We start from the raw sequence: 19,967 nt of genomic DNA, 5'->3' as shown, positions 1-19,967 counted from the left end.
TGTGAATTCCTCCACAGTTAAACTAATTATACAAATATAGGGCTCACTGGTCGAAATGAGCTGTTTTCCAGTACAGTATTGTGCTGTACTTGTCACTTTATGCAAATTTACTTTGTGCCAACAACGTTTGTCCTTTTCCAGGAATCATTACAGGAGACTTTCAACTTGTCACCAGGATGTAAGTTACCTCATTTGTAGCGGTACCAGTTGGTGGAATAATAGTACCTTGTGTTGCACCATCTGCTGTTCATGTTTAGGATCTGACGTTATGGGCAATAAATTTTGGTCTTGCCCTCGAGAAGGTGGGAATGAAGCAGCCATCTCTGCAGTCTGTGGTATGTGGTATAGCTACACCGAGAGTGGTGTTAGGGATTTACTTAATAAACAATATCCTGTACAAATCTGCAAAAATTCCACAAACTTGGGTGTTTCTCACTGTTTCACCATTCCAATATTCTACTGGTAAACAAAAAGAATGTTCATAATTCCTCTTCAACTTGACTCATAGTATCTCTCGGACTCTTTCCACTTGAGTCAATGCCCTGAATTTCTGCATGGGTTCTCCCAATTCCCGGTTGTAAACTTGGAGATTAGTAAGTCTCTAAAAGTAGTGTAAACATCTATTCACAATTTCTGCCAGGCTCATGTGATCTGCAAAGTTGCAGCATGAGATTCAGGGTTGATATATGTTAGCTTCTTGTCAAACTGATTTTCAAGTGCAAATATGTGCCTTTCTTTGTAGCAGTTCTCTCCCAAACTGCTAACCAGTGTTTAATAATCTCTTATTTGTAATCTCCATTTCAATCTTGGACAGCATTCTGACCAAGTGTATCTACAATGACAGGTGCAAAATGCATTTTCAAGATGCTAACAGTTTATTTATTGAACACACATCTTTAATGCAACATGGCAACAGGGTGTGCCAAGGAAACAGTTACACATCAACGTTCTGATTACCAGATGCAAGACAGAAGGTGTACCAATCCCTTTTAGAGTTGCTCACAAAGTGAATCCAGATTAACTGGTGGTCCTCGGACTCTTGAGAAAGTTGCTCTGAGTTATCCAAATGTTATTACAGGATGCACAGCAGGCAGGAGCTGACATGCTTACACAGACCATATTACACCATATCTCAACTATCCAGCAGCTTGTAACACCATGCATGATCGGCTCTATTTCCCTTTTCCATCACTCAGGGGCAGGTGCCATTCAGTTGGTGGATTAGTCCTCCTCTCCCAGATTGGAAGGTGCCTCTGTTGCTCTTCTAACCTCTTTTTCTCACTCTCACATAAGGCTTTCTGTAAATTTAAAGCAATTTAGTTAGATCCGCATTTGCAGCATCTTCAGCCAAACCTGTGGAAAGCAGCACATTGCATAGAAGATCGCAGATGAGCACCCAAATATTCATGCGATCGAGGATCACCCCCATCTCGGCTCATCTGCTGATGAAGAATAAAGGAATAATGGTGTTCGGGTGGGAAAGTGGAGCTGAGTCCACAAAAGATCAGCAATGATCTTTTTTTTTTTTTAAATAAATTTGAGTACCCAATTCATTTTTTCCAATTAAGGGGCAATTTAGCATGCCAATCCACAGGGTACTATTTCAAAGGTTGCAGGTGACATGAAACTTTTAAGCATTGTGAACGGAGAGACGGATAGTGTAGAACTCAAAGGGACATAGACAACTTCAATGTGGAGAAATGTGAAGTGATTCATTTTGGCAGAAGAACATGGAGAAACAATATAAAATAAAGGATACAATTCTAAAGGACGTGAAAGAGAAGTGGGACCAGTGCGTTTAAGTGTATGAATCTTGAAGATGGCGGGACAAGTTGAAAGAGCAGTTAATAAAACAGTGTTGGATATGGAGTTAAGAGCAAGGAGGTTATGTGAAACTTGCACAAGACACTTAGTTCAGCCTCAGCTGGAGTATTGCATCCAGTTCTGGGGGCCATATTTTAGGAAAGGTGTGAAGATGGGAGTGAGAAAAGATTCACGAGAATGGTTCCAGGAATGAGGAACTTCAATCATGAAGATAAATTGGAGACCTTAGGACTGTTTTTCTTGAAGAAAAGAAGGCCGAGAAGGAAAAGATAGAGGTATCAAAACCATGAGGAGCCTGGACAGAGTAGATCGGGGGAAACAGTTCCCACTCGTAAAAGTATGCACAATGAGAGGGCATAGATTTAATTTCATTGGCAAAAGCTTTGAGAAAATATTTTTTCTGGCAGCAAGTGGTTACGGTCTGGAATGCACTGCCTGAAGTGTGGTGGAGGCAGGTTCAGTCAAAACATTCAAAAGGGAATTAGACCGTTATCTGAAAAGAAAGTAAGTGCCATTCTTCTCCCCATAATCCTGCACAAAGGAATTGGATCATTTGGAGAGCCGATGCAGACATGGGCCAAACAGCCTCCTTCTGTGCTGTAACAATTCTGTGAAATCAGGATTCAGAGGACAAACTATGATGGCAAAGCACATAAAAAAAAAAAATCTCCCTCCTAGATTTACAAATAAAATTAGAATCAACTGAAACCAAGAGTTAGGTCCAAACACAATTTCTGTTCCCCTAATCTTCATTATACCTCTGGTGACAGGCATGTCAAATTAATTTTCTTGTTTTATATTTGTTCTTGGGACGTCAATATCGATGCCAATATTTATTGCCCATCCCTGCCTCTGACCTGTTCTTGTAGCCATACTATTTATGCGCTAATGTAGTTAATTTTCTTGTCATTGGTACTGTCCAGAATGTTGATAAAGGGAGATTCAGTGATGGTAATGATCCTTTTTTAAAAATAAATTTAAAGCACCCAATTCATTTTTTTTCCCCAAATTAAGGGGCAATTTAGCCTGGCCTACTCTGCACACCTTTGGGTTGTGGGGGTGAGACCCACACAGACACAGGGAGAATGTGCAAACTCCACAAGGACAGTGACCCGGGGCCGGATTTGAACATAGAATATACAGTGCAGAAGGAGGCCATTCGGCCCATCGAGTCTGCACCGACCTCACCCACCCTATCCCCGTAACCCAATATCCTCCTCAGGGCAATTTAACATGGCCAATTCACCTAACCTGCACATCTTTGGACTGTGGGAGGAAACCGGAGCACCTGGAGAAAACCCACGCAGACACGGGGAGAATGTGCAGACTCCGCACAGACAGTGGGAACCTGGGACTCTAGCGCTGTGAAGCCACAGTGCTATCCACTTGTGCTATCATGCTGCCCCTTAAATGATGGAAATGATGTTGAATATCAAGGGAAAATGGTTAGATTTTCTCTTGGTAGACATTTTCATTCCCTGGCACTTGACAGTTCTCAGATTAGCACTATCTTGATAACATGCGAGTTCTGAAACATGATTCAGTCTCCAATATCATGGAGCAACATATTCCAAAGAAAATTTGATCATTTCCATTCATTTCTATCTCAAATGACCCTCACTTATGCTTCTTATCCAGAACTTCTTTTTTTTTTTTAAATAAAAGTGAAACGTCAACTGCTTTTGCTGATGTCTGGTCCACATATTCACTCTGGGGTGAAAGCCTCAAATCACATCTTCACTGAAGATTTTATTCTGTATTCACATTCTGTAACCAATTATCAGCCTTGCAACCCTGTTCCACTCATTCAGCAGGGTCATGGCTGGTCTGCTCCTCCATTCCATTTACCTGCCATTGTTCCACAGCTTGCATCCAATTAACAGCCTTATTGAATTTCATATTTCCAATCCCTTTCTTTTACAAAATCTGCTTCATGATCTCAATCCTAAAATGTGCAATCTCTAATTTTAATATGAAGTCCTTTTGCTCTGGGTTCGATACCAGATGAAACAGAGGCTTTGTATTTATATTGTTGAAATGCTTGGGCATTTTCAAGACCTCAGTCCTCAACCTTTTAAACACAAGGGACTACAAATCATGGTTATGTACTTTATCTCCACTTTAATCTTTTAAAAGTAGTATTCGGAGCATATGGCAATTCTCCAGTTGGCTTCGTTTGGTAACTGTTAAACTCTTCAAACAAAAGCAGACTATCTGGATTTTCTTATTCATTCATGAGATGTGGGCATCATTGGCTGGGCCAGCAGCTGTTGTTCATCCCTAATTGCCCTTGAATCGAATGGCTTGCTAGGCCATTTCAGAGGGTAAAGATAGCAGATTTCCTTTCCTAAAAAGGACATCACTGAACCAGTTGTGGGTTGTTTTTTTTAAAAACAATAATACTCCTGCTCCTATATTCTGTGTTTCGTGATTGTTCCAGATTTTTAACAGATTCAAATATCACCATCTACCTTGATAGTATTCAAACCCAGGTCCCCAGAGCATTATCCTGGGTCTCTGGACTACTAATCCAGTGACAATATCACTATGCCATTGCCTCCCCATTTAATTGCAGTGTGCAAATTGGCTGCCATGTGTCCTATATTACAACAGTAAGCAAACTCCAAAAGCATTTTGTTGGCTGCAAGTGGTGTTGGGTTTTCCTGAAAGTGCCAAATAAATGCAAGGTTGTTTTAACATGTTATATACTAATCACATAATTATTCTGCAACAATGGGAATTATTTTGGGTAGCTGGAACTACATTTCAGTAGTTAATACAACGATCTATAAAACCTCCTTGCCAACAGTCCCAATCTAGAGAGGCAAACAATCCCATTCTGTAAACAACTTTCAGTGCCTCCCTACTGACATGTATATTTAAACAACAGGAGATAAGGAGTCTGGTCTGAACAATGAAGCCTCCAATAGAAACACCCATTGCTAAGGTTTACATATTGAGAATAGTTATTTAAACTGGACGGCTGCAAATCCTTCTACACATGTATGGATCACAAGTCACTACCTTCAGAAAGGGAGAACAAAGTCAAAGAATAACTTAATAACAATGCTTCTGGAAGTTATCAGTGTTATTTGGCAATAAAGCAGCGTGTTTTCACAAATCCCACCTTAGCCTCGTTAGATTTAAGCTTTTCCCATTCCATACAACTCTTGTAATCTTTCTTCCACTGTTTACACGAGGGCAACTCTCCATATGTGTAGTAGTGATGAAAGAGATTCCCCAGACTTCGGCAGTGCTTCCATTCACTGCGGTAATCATCGCATACCCGAGGAGGCTGTAATGACAAGATGGTCAGCGAGACTTTGGCAGAACACAACACTTGTGAAACACCCTTCTGCAAAATTACATCAGAGATTTATTCCAACCGACTTTCGTAAGAATATTAAAAGTGACTGCTCAACCACACACAACAGAACCCAGTACGCTGTGCTAACACAGCGAGCAGCATTTCACCACAGCTAAAATTATATAGTTCGTCTTATAATTTCCATCCTGTCCAGTTTCAGTGGTGCGCAAAAGAACTTCCCAAATTCTAAAGCAGAATTCAATCAGATGGGAGCACGTTTGTTCCAGTAACTTGTCGTGTCGAGGAATCAGGTCACTTGACCTATGCACTGAATGTTCAATAATAAACCAAACGCCAGAAACTTCTATCCACTTCCTTGTGAATCAGAATCTAAAGCTACGACTATTCTGCTACCCAGCGCGGGTGCCCTTGCCACTAACCAGGCCCTCACTCACCCTCCACGATCCGTCGTCCGCCATCCTGTATGACCGCAGCCTTGTAAAAGATATCGGTCGCAGCCAATCACTGTGGAACCTGTCAGCTTTCCGCGCCCTCTATGCTAATTTATAGTAAGATAACCAATCAACGTTCAATGTTTCTGAGGGACCGCCCCCCGGGAATAAATCTGACCAATCGGCGTGAAATAAGTTGTCGCATATTGACCAATAAGACTAAAACAGCCAATCAGCGCAAGGATGGGGCTTCTCCTATTGTGACGTCTCAACGTTCAGCCAGGGTAATGGAGTGTTGAACGGAACTGTTTACTACAACGCTCGCTATGGCTTTATTATATACAACAGTATAAACCTCATCCTATTTCCAGTCCTCTCTAGCTTTGACAAAAGCTGGTATCCAGACTCGAAACGTTAGCTCTGTTATCTCTCCACAACAGGGTGGTTTAGCACAGGGCTAAAGAGCTGGCTTTTAAAGCAGATCAAGGCAGGCCCGCAGCACGGTTCAATTCCGGTACCAGCCTCCCTGAACAAGTGCTGGAATGTGGCGACTAGGGGCTTTTCACAGTAACTTCATTTGAAGCCTACTTGTGACAAGCAATTTTCACAGTTGCTGTCAGACCTGTTGAGATTGTCCAGCATTTTCAAAATTTGTTTATGGACCCTGAAGAAGTCCCGATGCACTGACACCATGCGAACGACTGGAATGTTTGAACTTCTGATGGACAATTCTCTTGTTCCCTAGGACCCCCGCAAAAGCCTCTGACTCTGAATTAGAGTCGGAGACCTCGGGCAGTTCCACCTTATCTGGATAGTTACGCAGGATACAGAGCTGGCTGGGTCATACAAGGCAGAGAGTCGCAATGGACGGGTGCTTTTCTGATTGGCGGGCTTATACTATTGGTGTTCCGCAGGGATCACTGCTGGGACCTTTGCTGTTCGTAGTATATATAAATGATTTGGAGGAAAATGTAACTGGTCTGATTAGTAAGTTTACGGACGACACAAAGGTTAGTGGAATTGCGGATAGCGGAGGACTATCAGAGGATACAGCAGGATTTAGATTGTTTGAAGACTTGGGCGGAGAGATGGCAGATGGAGTTTAATCTGGACAAATGTGAGGTAATGCATTTTGGAAGGTCTAATACAGGTAGGGAATATACAGTGAATGGTAGAACCCTCGAGTATTGACAGTCAGAGAGTTCTAGGTGTACAGGTCCACAGGTCACTGAAAGGAGCAACACAAGTGGAGAAGGTAGTGAAGAAGGCATACGGCATGCTTGCCTTCAATGGCTGAGGCATTGAGTATAAAAATTGGCAAGTCATGTTGCTGCTGTATAGAACCTTAGGCCACATTTGGAGTAGTGTTCAATTCTGGTCGCCGCACTACCAGAAGGATGTGGAGGCTTTAGAGAGGGTGCAGGAGAGATTTACCAGGATGTTGCCTGGTATGGAGGGCATTAGCTATGAGGAGAGGTTGAATAAACTTGGTTTGTTCTCACTGGAACGAAGGAGGTTGAGGAGCGACCTGATAGAGGTCTACAAAATTATGAGGGGCATGGACAGAGTGGATAGTCAGAGACTTTTTCCCAGGGTAGAGGGGTCAATTACTAGGAGGCATAGGTTTAAGGTGCGAGGGGCAAGGTTTAGAGGAGATGTACGAGGCACGTTTTTTACACAGAGTGTTGTCGTCAATATTTTCCTGCTTCTGTAGTAGAAAGATTCAACAACGCTCGTTGAGACAAAATAATAAGGCTTTATTTATGAAGAGACTGCATGCAGTAATGGCTGAAACTTGAGGTCAGAGAGCAGTTAGTGAAACTGCTGATTCCTTCTCAAGTCCGCGCTTTTACAGAATATCAGTTCAGTATTTATACATTATCATAATCAAGATTGCGTGACTACAGCTTAGTCAGGAATTCGATCGGAAGTAGAAACGGAAGCAATGCCTACTGACCTTATTGGGCTCTTTGTCGCATCACTCATATCATTATCTTGTCCTTGGAGGGAACATTGAGAGGTCGGAGGAGACTTATTTCTTCCTGACCTTATAGAATTTACAGTGCAGAAGGAGGCCATTCGGCCCATCAAGTCTGCACCAGCTCTTGCACCCTTGAGCACCCTACCCCAAGGTCAACACCTCCACCCTATCCCCATAACTCAGTAACCCCACCCAACACTAAGGGCAATTTTGGACACTAAGGGCAATTTATCATGGCCAATCCACCTAACCTGCACATCTTTGGACTGTGGGAGGAAACCGGAGCACCCGGAGGAAACCCACGCTCACACGGGGAGGATGTGCAGACTCCGCACAGGCAGTGACCCAAGCCGGAATCGAACCTGGGACCCTGGAGCTGTGAAGCAATTGTGCTATCCACAATGCTACCGTGCTGCCCCTATCTTGTCTTATTCCTACGGCCCTGGGTTATGACGAGTTAGTCTTATCAGGAGTTGCCGAGGTCCGGTATTTTGGAATGGCTTGACCTTCTCTGATCTTATTCATACTTCAAGTTATGCAGAGTCAGCCTTATTAGGCTTACAGGGGTCTGAAATGGTTAGGGCAGCATTTCTTACATTGTATCAAATATTTTGACCAGTCTTCCCATTGACCAGTTTTCCCATCATGCCATTACTTTATTCGTACCATATCACATTCCCTCCTTTTGTCATATCATGACAACTAGTTAAATAGGTATATCCATGACTCGATTGAAAATGCATTTACACAAGCAACCAAGCAATCCTATCCCTACTAACAGAAGTAGTAACAGCATGAAGGCCTTAAAGATCCAGTCAAATAATCCGTGACCCAACCACCCTAGCCAACCCGGCGGGTTATAGTCATGAAATTCACTGCCAATCTCTTGAATTTGAGCAGCCTGTCTCTTAATATTCTCGGCCAGGTTAGTGATATTTTCAGAGCCATCTGGAATATAAGTACAGCACTCCTGACTTACGATAGCGCACGTTCCTCCCTGGTAATCCAAACCAGTCGATTTTGTAATGCCACGGTCCGTACAGCCACTAGCTCAGCTGAGACCTCAGCCAGTGCCTGTCCAGTTTCCCTGGCTTCTGCTGCCGTTATGTTCGCCAGTTGTTCCAATGCTGAGGCCATGTTGATCAGTTCGTTGGCTGCCTTGCCCGTTCCATACAAGGGAAAGGCCATCATAAAGAACTGTTCCATTTTAGAAATAGTCCTTTTTGCTTGCAAGGGGGAGTGCTTAAGGGTGGGTAGGTGACGCATTTGAAGTACGACATATCCCAAAAAGCAGGATCCTGTCCAATCAATGGGGAGCCACGGAAATGCTTTAGTGCCGCATATGAAATAGGTTCCATTATAGGCCGTAAAATCATCAGCTAATGTCATCCAGGGGATTGGGGATGTCTGTCCCCATGAACTGTTAGAGGTTATATTCCACACTCTGGACCAATCACAGTTGAACATGCTCTTGCTGGATATGCCTGGTACTGGTCCTTGCCAGTCAACTGTAAGGTTGCACCTACTTTGCCCCATTAACTTCCCTTTCCCTGATTTATTAAAACACATGGAATTTTAAACATTATACGAGTGGATAGTGAGGGAGTGTGGAGTCAAGGCATGATTATAGGTAGGTTGATACGAAGCTGAAGATTTAGTCATGTCATAGCCAGCAGATCTCCATATTTCCATATCCCCCCTATCTCCCCTGCTCCCTATTTGATTTTGTCGTAAAATCCATTCAACCGTCTCTGCGATATGAAAGGGGAAGGATTGGAGAGGTATTCCTTCCCTCGAATGGACGGGGATGTGGGTACAAACCCAACACTTGCTTACATTCAATTTTTCGGCGTAAAGATATGACATATATAAATAGGTATTGGAAGGCAGGTCTCGTTTAGTTCGTTTTTTTACTCCCAAGTGGCCATTAAGGCTAAATAGTCCAGAGAGTCCAAAAATTATACTGAAGATCTTCATCCTGTGTTCTCGTCTGGGTTGGAGACTATCTTTTTGCAATCGGATAGATGTATCCAACTTGAACGTCCTTCAAGCTTGACGGACGTCGGTGTAGTCAGCAGTACGAGGAAGGGTCCGCTCCAGCGTTGTCCTAGTTTCTTTCTGTCCCAGTTTTTCACCAACACGTGGTCTCCGGGTTTGATCACTGGATATCGAGGGACGGCTGTCCCTGCCATTACTGGGAGATGTGCCTGTTTCACCTGTGAGTGGAGAAACTTCAGGGAAAGTGTTATTTGCTTTAAATGGTTCTGCATTTGTTCCCCCATCACATGGAGGTCTACTCCCTCTAGGGGTTTTTCATGGGCATCCCAGGGAGCCCTCATTGGCCGACCATAGACTATCTCTGCAGCTGACAGTCCGGTCCGCGAATGTGGAGTCACTTGCATATGAAACAGTGCCAAGGGTAATATTTTTAGCCAATTTAACCCAGTTTTTTCAGTTAATTTAGATAATTTTTCTCTTAAAGTCCTGTTGGCTCTTTCCACAATTCCTGCTGCCTGCGGGTGATACGCGCAGTGGAGTTGCTGTTTAATTACGAGTGCTTCGCACAATTCAGTATTGATCCGAGCCACAAAATGTGGTCCATTGTCAGCTCACCATTTTGGGTACCCCAAAACGAGGAATGACTTCCGTTAACAACAACTTCACCACCGTATGTGCCGTACAATTAGTGGTGGGGAAGGCTTCAATCCATTTACTAAACACATTGATTATTACTAAACAATATTTATAGCACTGAGCTTTTGGCAATTCGATAAAATCAAGCTGTATACAGGCAAAAGGGCCATCTGGCAAGGGAGTGGTTCCTGGCGAGCATTTAATGCCTTTACCCTTATTATGTTTCATGCAAATGACGCATCGATCCAGCCACATTTGCGCTGCTGTATTCAAATCTGGGTGCCACCAAGATTTTAGGAGTCGCTGTACCATTCCCTCCTTGCCAAGATGGGTACAAGAATGCAAACAATCAAGAAGTACCGGCAATATAGAATTCGGAATACAAACTTGACCAACGGGAGTAAGCCAGAGGTCTCGTGTCAAGGAGTGTGAACACCCCATTGACTTCCATAGTGTGCGCTCGGAGTCAGAGGCATCCCTCTATAAATTTTGAACTTCAGTTATCTCTGGCATGCCATTCGTTCCTAATGCAGGTACCTGGTTTAGAGCCTGATTAGCCCCGCTGGGAACAATCAGAGAGGCTGATATAGCAGCAACCTTAGCAGCTGAATCAGCACGGGCATTTCCTAATTGAACAGGAATGTCCCCTTTGTGTGCGCTGCACATTTAATAATTGCCAATTTATGGGGAAGCTGAAGAGCATCGAGATTTTTAACCCAAACAGCATTTTGAATGGGAGCTCCCGCAGAAGTGAGAAAGCCTCGCTGTTGCCAGAGGCGGCCAAAATCGTGGGTCACGCCAAAGGCATACCTAGAATCAGTGTAAACATTAGTACTTTTATCTGTGGCCAAAATACATGCTTGAGTAAGGGCGAATAGCTCAGCTTTTTGTGCAGAGACAGGGGTCTGGAAGGCTGCTGCTTCCTGCACGTCAGTGTCGGTTACCACGGCATATCCCGACTGTGGGATGCCAGTGACAGAAATGGAGGAACTGCCATCAACATAAAAAATTAGATCTGGATTATCAATAGGCCGGTCCATTAAATCCGGGCGAGGCGGTAAGGAAGTGATTCCGAAGCAAACAATCGTGTGGCGGGTTCGCAAGGTAACCGGGGGGCTGATCGAGGAACACAGCAGGATTTAAGGTAGAACAGTAATGAAAAGAGAGGTAGGGGTTTTGCAATAGTGAAACCTCATAGCGGCTCAAGCGTTCTTGTGTCAGATGCTGGGTTTGCTGAGACGTTAGGAGAGCCACAATAGAGTGCGAGGTATGCACTTGTACTGGCTGGTGAAGGGTCACATTAGAGGCTGCCTGTGCTAACAAATGGACAGCCGTAAGAATTTGGGTGCAGGGAGGTAGACCGCAAGCTACAGGATTCAATTTCGTAGAATAGTAGGCGACCGGGCGACGCCGGTCACCGTGTTCTTGTGTAAGAACACCAGTGGCACATTCATCAAGAACATTAACGTACAACTGAAAGGGTCTGTCATACATAGGTCGTCCTAGTGCTGGGGCGGTAGCCAGGGCGTTTTTGACAGTAACAAAAGATTGTTTTGTTGAATCAGGAAGTTCAAACTTAAGAGGAGCATTTTGAGAGGAGTACGGAGTTAAGTCATTAGTATGGTCAGTAACATTCGGAATCCATTGTCTGCAAAAGTTCACCAATCCTAAAAAGGCTCGCACCTGCTTGGGCGATGTAGGAAATGGAGTCTGCAGTATAGGAGTAATGCGTTCCTGGGTAAGGGAGCGATCCGTAGCACTTATTAGGACACCCAAAAATTTGACCTGCCGTTGGCCTTTATGAACTTTAGCGGGCGGGATCACATATCCCCATGAATGGAGACGGATGAGCAGGTAAACGGTGTCACGCTGGTTAGCGATGAAATCAGGGCTGGCAAGGAGTAAATCATCAACATATTGGATGATTGTGAAGCCACCAGGAGGTGATAATGTCACTAACTGGGAGTGCAATACCTGTGAGAAAAGGGTTGGAGAATGAATGAAGCCTTGTGGGAGCCTAGTCCAAGTGTATTGGTTGCCCTTAAATGTAAAGGCAAACAAATACTGTGATTCAGGGGCGAGGGGTATTGCAAAAAGACATGTTGTAAATCAACAAGGGTGCAAACTGTCGCTTCCGGTGGGATATTACTAAGGATTGTCGCCGGGTTTGGGACAATAGGATGTAAGGGTTCCACTATCTGATTAATACGTCGGAGGTCTTGGACCAAACGCCATTCGGATGGTCTTCCTATCTCAGGAACTGGAAGAATCGGGGTGTTACAGGGCGATTGGCATGATACCAAAATTCCCTGTTGAAGGAACGATTGAATCATGACCGAGACTCCTTCTTCAGCCTTGAGGCGCAAAGGGTACTGTGAAATCGAGGGCAAGGACATGTCAGGTTTAACTTTAATAACAACAGGAGGGACATTAGTGAGACCAACTTCGTGTTTGGAGGCTGCCCATAAATCTGCGGGTAGTTCAGAAGTCATAGATTGGACTGAACGATGGTGGTGCAGTGTGCCAATGAGGACAAATGGGCGTTGAAAATATTCTAAAGTGCCTGCGGGTAGGGTTTGACTTCCATTAAAGAAAGGATCAGCTTGTCCTTGTAGTGCAGCTGCCAGAAATCCCAAGGACTTGGCACTGTAGCCTTCGTTGACAGAAAGGGTCACGTGGGGTGACACAAGTCCCGACTGATGCCAGAGGCCGTGGGGCAAATCGACAAGAAAGGCAGACCCTTCTTTTCCCTTAGCAAGGCCAACAAAGGAAACGGATTGTAGAGAACCGAGGGCTTCTTGGTAAATGCTCTCCAAATCAGGCGAGCGTCCTGTATGGTCATAGCAAAGAGTGACATGTGGATCGTGAATATCTAAGGGAGGTGAAAAGTGTGAGGGATCAAAATCAATCGACCACCACTGTGGAGTAGTGAAAAGGGGAAAATTTCAAAGCTGGGCCTGCGGGATAGCTGATATTGTAATGCCGTTATTAAGCAAACAATTTCCACCTGCAAGAGACACAGCAAATCACGTCCGGCCAGGTTGAGACCGAGGACGCGGGTAACCGTGAAAGGGATGCAACATTCCCTACCCTCAAATTGAACAGAGAGCGGCTTCATAAGCGGACAAACAGAACCTTTCCCCATGAAACCAGCAAGTTCCACATGCTTATCAGAAAGGGGAAAGCCATGTTTCTGAATTAATGTCCAGTCTAGCGTAGAATGAGTCGCGCCGGTGTCAATCAGGAAGGGGATAGGCATGCCCTCTATGTAAATCGCAGCAGTAGGCTCAGAGTGGTCTGTTGAGAGGACCGGAAAGTTCGATCAGGCTAGTCAGTAGGGGTTAGAGGTAGTGAAGGGTGTCTGCTGACGGGGTTGAAATCTACCTTGTCGTCGGGGTTCTGGACAATCCCTAGCGTAATGCCCTGTCCGTTGACAGTTGAAGCAAGTGACATTATATTTGGCAGGAGGACGACGCGGAGGAGAGCTGTCGAAATCCTCCGTGTGTGGAGTGAAGGGGTAAGGAGCCTGTGGACGGTAACCAAATTCAGGAGGGTCCGTGCAATCTGGGCGATAGTAAAGTGAATCTGTCTGAGAGTTTTGACCTTTAGGAGCTCTTCTTTGAAAGGGACGTTGGACGAATTCGGATTTAATTCTGGATGAAGTGTCTTTGTAACAGGTCTGACGGTTGCGGCCATTGCTCCAATAATAAGACACAGCACGTTTCATTTGAGGTTTAGAATTGTCAGACCAGTCCATGTTATTAATTTTAATACTGGATGCTACGCGGTCAGGCAATACCTGCATTAGTAGTGCATTAAATTGGGGAGATTGTGTGCCTGCATTGAAAGCAATGTCCCCGGAGTAAAGAGTGTAAACGCCACAAAGCGGTCAAAAAATTCTGGACCATCTTCCTTAGAAGTGGGGGTACATTCAAGAAGTTTGGCGATGTCAACGGGTTTACGGAGAGCCCGTTTTAGTGCAGGGAACATTAAAGTACGCTGATCATCCTCCGTTTGGTGAGCGGCGCTGAAGGCCGTCCACGTGTCCCCATGAAGTCCTAATTCATTTTTACATCTTTCCCCTAATTCTGGGGGAAGGGATGAATAAATCAGTGAATATTGATCACGTGCAGTAGCAACGTACATGGTCGCAGTTCTCCTCAAAAACTCAGTAAACCCTTCTGGGTCATCTTTGCAGGAGGGACATTGGGCCATGATCAAACATAGCTCATGGGGTTTAAAAGCCTGCCACACCTCAATGAATGGGTCGTCATTATCACCAGCGTGGGGGTTAATAACACTCCTAATGGGATCATTTGCGGGGGGGGGGGGAGGTGGTGGCGGAAAAGTTTCCTCCTCCTTAGGTTGGAGTGATAAATCAAGAAGAGCCTGATTTACAGAGGTGAAGGGTTGTTCCATAGTAACGGCTTGCATATGTGACCGAGTATGTGTTGCTACAGGGGATGCGTTAGCAGGAGTATCATTGGCAGTGGGACCATAAGGGGTAGGCTGTACTTGGGACGGTGGAATTGTAGGATCGGGGAGTGCAGGATGAGGGTGGGGTCCAGGGATCAAATCCTCCTCCTCTTCTGTATCGCCTGAGAAGGGAAATAGCGGCATGCCAGAGCAACTGGGAGGATCCTCCTTTCAATTAATCTGATGGGCTAGCCCTACCTGCCTATTGGTTGGAGATTTTTTATTTTTGCTTTGTTGTTTATGCTTTCTATCCCAAAATCACATTCCAATTTTAAAGTCTCCCAATTTTTTGCTTTACCATCCACATAATCATCAATCCCTTTTCTGCGGGCGGTATCTCTCCAACTCATTAATAGTGGTTGTTCGTGGCGTTTAGTGCACTGTTTTTGCCACTCTGAAATTAAAATTTTCCATTTGAAGCCGGTGTTTCTCTCCCAAATAGTTTTCTCCGCAGCAATGCAATTATTATAGTTCCAAGTGCCCCCTAGTGGCCAAATATTGTTACCCAATTTATTGTTCAGGGCAGCAGATAATCTGCGGAAATTACGTTCTTGAGAAGGGGTTTCGGAACACATAAAAAATAGAGGGTATTGCCACCGGTTTTGTCTAAACTCTGTCCCATAATGTCAGTAAAATGTGCCCCTGGGAACAAAAAATGATCAAAAAAAATCAACCAAATCAAATTGCAGGGTTCCTGGCCCAAACTTAAGCCTGTGTAACAAGAGGTCCCTGACCTAAGGCTAACCACAATTGGGTCCCTGACCCAAAGTATTCTACTAACAGTCCAATTTAGATTCGAGCACCGTCACCTGTTTAGTTACTTCCGTCAGGGATGAGGGGTCGAACCACCAATCCGAGGGAGAGAGAGAGACCAAGGTTAATCTTACCTTGTGCCGGCGTCCGTCTCTTCCCTCTGGGTCGTGACTCGATCACTTCTTCAGTCCCCCACGGAATTCACTCAGGGTATTGGTAACTACTCGCTTGTGGCAAAATGTTGTAGTCGATATTTTCCTGCTTCTGTAGTGGAAAGATTCAACAACGCTCGTTGAGACAAAATAAGGCTTTGTTTTCGAAGAGACTGCATGCAGTAATGGCTGAAACTTGAGGTCAGAGAGCAGAAACTGCTGATTCCTTCTCAAGTCCGCGCTTTTACAGAAAATCAGTTCAGTATTTATACATTATCATGATCAAGATTGCGTGACTACAGCTTAGTCAGGAATTCGATCGGAAGTAGAAACGGAAGCAATGCCTACTCACCTTATTGGGCTCTTTGTCGCATCACTCATATCATTATCTTGTCCTTGGAGGGAACATTGAGAGGTCGGAGGAGACTTATTTCTTCCTGACCTTATCTTGTCTTATTCCTACGGCCCTGGGTTATGACGAGTTAGTCTTATCAGGAGTTGCCGAGGTCCGGTATTTTGGAATGGCTTGACCTTCTCTGATCTTATTCATATTTCAAGTTATGCAGAGTTGGCCTTATTAGTCTTACAGGGGTCTGAAATGGTTAGGGCAGCATTTCTTACATTGTATCAAATATTTTGACCAGTCTTCCCATTGACCAGTTTTCCCATCATGCCATTACTTTATTCATACCATATCACAAGAGGGTAGTGGGTGCCTGGAACTCGCTGCCGGAGGAGGTGGTGGAAGCAGGACCGATAGTGATGTTTAAGGGCCATCTTGACAAATACATGAATAGAATCATAGAATTTACAGTGCAGAAGGAGGCCATTTGGTCCATCGAGTCTACACCGGCCCTTGGAAAGAGCACCCTAATTAAGCCCTTACTTCCACCCTATCCCCATATTGCACCCTAGGATGGGAATAGAGGGATACAGACCCCGGAAGTGTAGAAGATTTTAGTTTAGACGGACAGCATGGTCAGCGCAGGCTTGGAGGGCCGAAGGGCCTGTTCCTGTGATGTACTTTTCTTTGTTCTTTGTTCTTTGAGATATTAGACAGAAAAATCCTAGTTTAACTCCTTGGTAACTGATAGTAATCAAGTATTTCCTGATAGATCTAATATGTAAAAAGGCTATTTTAATGTAAATATTAAGACCCAGTTTTAATACCCATTTTAAAATGAGGATCTTAGCACTCATAACCTCAGGTCATGACAAAACTCATAGCTTCAACAGAGGCACAAAAATCCTGACACTTGCATAAACTAATTGGAGATAAAAACAACATTTTCACAAAGCAAGATGAAAAAGCTATTGTTCTAATAAACATATTTTCAAAGACAGTTTGACATTAAGAAATGAGCTGTACCAGTAATCAGATCAAGGCCAAGTAAGCAACATAGCAATATGAAGGCACCATTGTCCAGAATGTGGATAAAAGCGAAGTCAGCAGAAAACCAGTAGAAACCAGTCTTGATAAAAGCACAGAATCGCATTCCATAACATACACAAATATTCAAACATGAAACATTCAGAACTTACGTTGCACATTAAGGATGGACAGTTAACCATCGAATCAAATGTATTTGATTCTAACCCAAACCAATTAGGATGACATAGAGGTGTAGATATATGAATAAAGTCTGATAAAATTATCTTTAAACATGATGGTCTGTACGGCCATCTTTATCCAGGATCATTATATACTTTGATCTAACTAATAATAACACGTGATTGAAAGGTAAATAGTCACGGTAATGTACCAAGGTTACACATAACATGGTTGGCGACCAAAAAATTGGATGTAAGGCTGAGTTTATGGCAGACATGACTCCTAAAATAGATTCGGAACCTTCAAATGGTAGAGAACTATTTCCCACAACGTCCAAATGAGGTCGCGCTGTACCAGATGTCTCTGTTGACGATAAATTGGGAGATCTTAGATCTTTGATTTATAGACATTTTGGACTGTCTAAAGTATCCACAAAAAATATGACACCCTTAAGGACTGTAGTCCCTTGACAACATCAAAAAAGTTTTGGAAAAAACCACAAGATTGACCAAAAAGAAACGTATGAAATGGTCTTTTGCAGTAATGGCACAGCTCCATAAGCAGCAAGAAACAGTCACAAACACAAAACGCAATTGCGAACTTAAAACTGCCAAAGAAAAATTAGTGGCAGTCATGGACCAACTGTGAGCTGGAAAATCTAAGCTCGAGAAATCTGATCAAACTGAAACACTATTGGCAGACTCAAAATGCAGAACTCAGCTATTACTATCACAAATTGATGAACACCAAAAGAAAAATACTGACTCAGAATCCAAACTTCAACAGTTAATATCAGAAAATGATGGTCTTAAGTCAAAATTGCCAGTTACTTGAGGAAAAATGTATTTTGGAAAGTGACATGGACACCATGAAATGTCATAACAAATTACTGACAGACAAATTAACAGCGCCACCAATGGGAAGAGTTGAAATGATTTTAACTAAACCCAAGATGTACCAGTGATATCTAAATCAAATCCTACATTATTGCAAGCTGCTACTGACATGAAAACAATTAATGCACTGATCGAAGTTCCACAGCGGGAGTCTGGCCAAATGAACTATCTGTCCGTTCCGGGTTCAAGGACACTTTTACCCCAGAACAAACCATTATCTTACTCTGAGACTGACCACGACATGCTGCTGGCCCCGATCCAAAAGCCTCTCATGGCAGCTTTAATAGACTGTGAGATTTTGTAGCAAGAAAAGCCTGTTCGGTTGAGCAACGAGCCTAGTGGCAAACAAAGTGTAATAGAACTTAACCCATTAAGCACCAAACAGCTTGGAGTTGAAGTGATCAAGACAACAGCCTGGACTTTTAACCATTTAAAAGATCTATCATCTAAAACCCATTTTGTCACTGGTTTAAAACCAGAAGTGCCTGCAGCTTTAAACTTGATCCTACCCAGACCTCAGTCCGAAACAGCAACTGCAAAAATAGCACATCAATCATTGCTTCCCCTCCTCCATTAACGACAAATCCAACCCCTGTACTGACTTCGAAAAAGAATTCCAGAAAAGATACGAAATTCCTTTAAGATGGCCATTTTGCGAGATTCAGATTTCATGATTACAATGTCATGCGAGAGTGCCTTTAAGAACTGGATGTTTAAGCAATGTACCTTTAAGAAAACAGTGATGTCATAGAGTGGGTGGAGCTCAGCTCAGTTCAGTCATTTTGCAGGTTTTTAGTTTCAGTTTGAAAAGTGCCTCGCTGTTTTGCTGGAGCTGAAGTACATAAGAACAAAAGAACTAGGAACAGGAGTAGGCCACCTGGCCCCTCGAGCCTGCTCCGACATTTAATGAGATCATGGCTGATCTTTGTGCACTCAGCTCCACTCTCCGGCCCGTACACCATATCCCCGAATCCCTTTATTCTTTAGAAAGGCATCTATCTTTTTCTTAAAAACTTTTAAAGAAGGAACCTCAACTGCATCCATGGGCAAGGAATTCCAGAGATTCACAACCCTTTGGGTGAAGAAGTTCCTCCTACACTCCGTCCTAAATCTACCTCCCCTTATTTTGAGGCTATGCCCCCTAGTTCTGCTTTCCCCGACCAGTGGAAACAACCTGCCCGCATCTATCCTATCTATTCCCTTCATAATTTTATATGTCTCAATAAGATCCCCCCCCCGCATCCCCCCCCCCCCCCCCATACTAAGTCAACCAAGCTAATATATCTCTGCCATTCTACAGAAAATATATATATCCTTTAATCTGATGTGATTCTGTTTAAAGGTGTTAAGTCTCTTGGAAGTTTGAAGGAACATTTTAAGGAGTTATTTACTGTTGCAATAATTACTGAGTTATCTTTGAAGTAAGGGGTGTTAAGAGATCCAATGTTTATTTAAGATGCTAAGTTGAGTTCATGGAATAAACAGTGTTTTGTGTTTAAAAACCAACATGTCCATAATTGTAATATCACACCTAGGGAAAAAGCCGTGTGCTAGGAAAAGCAACAAATCCATTAAAGGGAGAGGTTGGTTGAATTCCCTGAGACATTTTGGGGTTCTGAAAACGCCTCGCCCATAACAACTGGGGGCTCGTCTGGGATAAAAGTCTATCTATTGGATTGGCTTTTATGAACTTAAAGACAGTAAATGATTGTTGCTCTTCCGGTGTGGTATTTTAGTTTAAGTGGGGAGAGTGTTGTGAACAATGGTTCTTTCAGAGGCTCAGAAGTTTTTGGGGGTGGAAAATGTTACACGTAGTACCTTACGGACAGAAACGAAAAGCAGACTGTTAGATTTGGCAAGAACATTGCAGTTAACATTACCTGACAAAGCAATATGGGGGGAATAACCATGCTAGATGGGTATCTAGCGGGGGGGGGGGG

The 19,967-nt window shown here is 43.6% G+C and overlaps 1 protein-coding gene across 1 annotated transcript; it reads right to left on the bottom strand.

Moving 5' to 3' along the window:
• Positions 1–856: 856 nt before the first annotated feature.
• On the bottom strand, positions 857–5,673 carry c1h22orf39 (chromosome 1 C22orf39 homolog). Its single transcript, XM_072498208.1, has 3 exons — positions 5,587–5,673; positions 4,952–5,119; positions 857–1,298 (listed from the first exon to the last, which is right to left on the bottom strand). Exons 1-3 carry the CDS (start codon positions 5,608–5,610, stop codon positions 1,173–1,175), a joined length of 318 nt encoding a protein of 105 aa, XP_072354309.1. The 5' UTR covers positions 5,611–5,673; the 3' UTR covers positions 857–1,172.
• Between the last annotated feature and the right edge of the window lie 14,294 nt (positions 5,674–19,967).

The sequence above is a fragment of the Scyliorhinus torazame genome, chromosome 1, assembly GCF_047496885.1.
Source record: "Scyliorhinus torazame isolate Kashiwa2021f chromosome 1, sScyTor2.1, whole genome shotgun sequence".
In the NCBI taxonomy this organism is placed as follows: domain Eukaryota; kingdom Metazoa; phylum Chordata; class Chondrichthyes; order Carcharhiniformes; family Scyliorhinidae; genus Scyliorhinus; species Scyliorhinus torazame.
The sequence above is the reverse complement of the archived record's forward strand: the minus strand, read 5'-3'. Positions and strand labels throughout refer to the sequence as shown.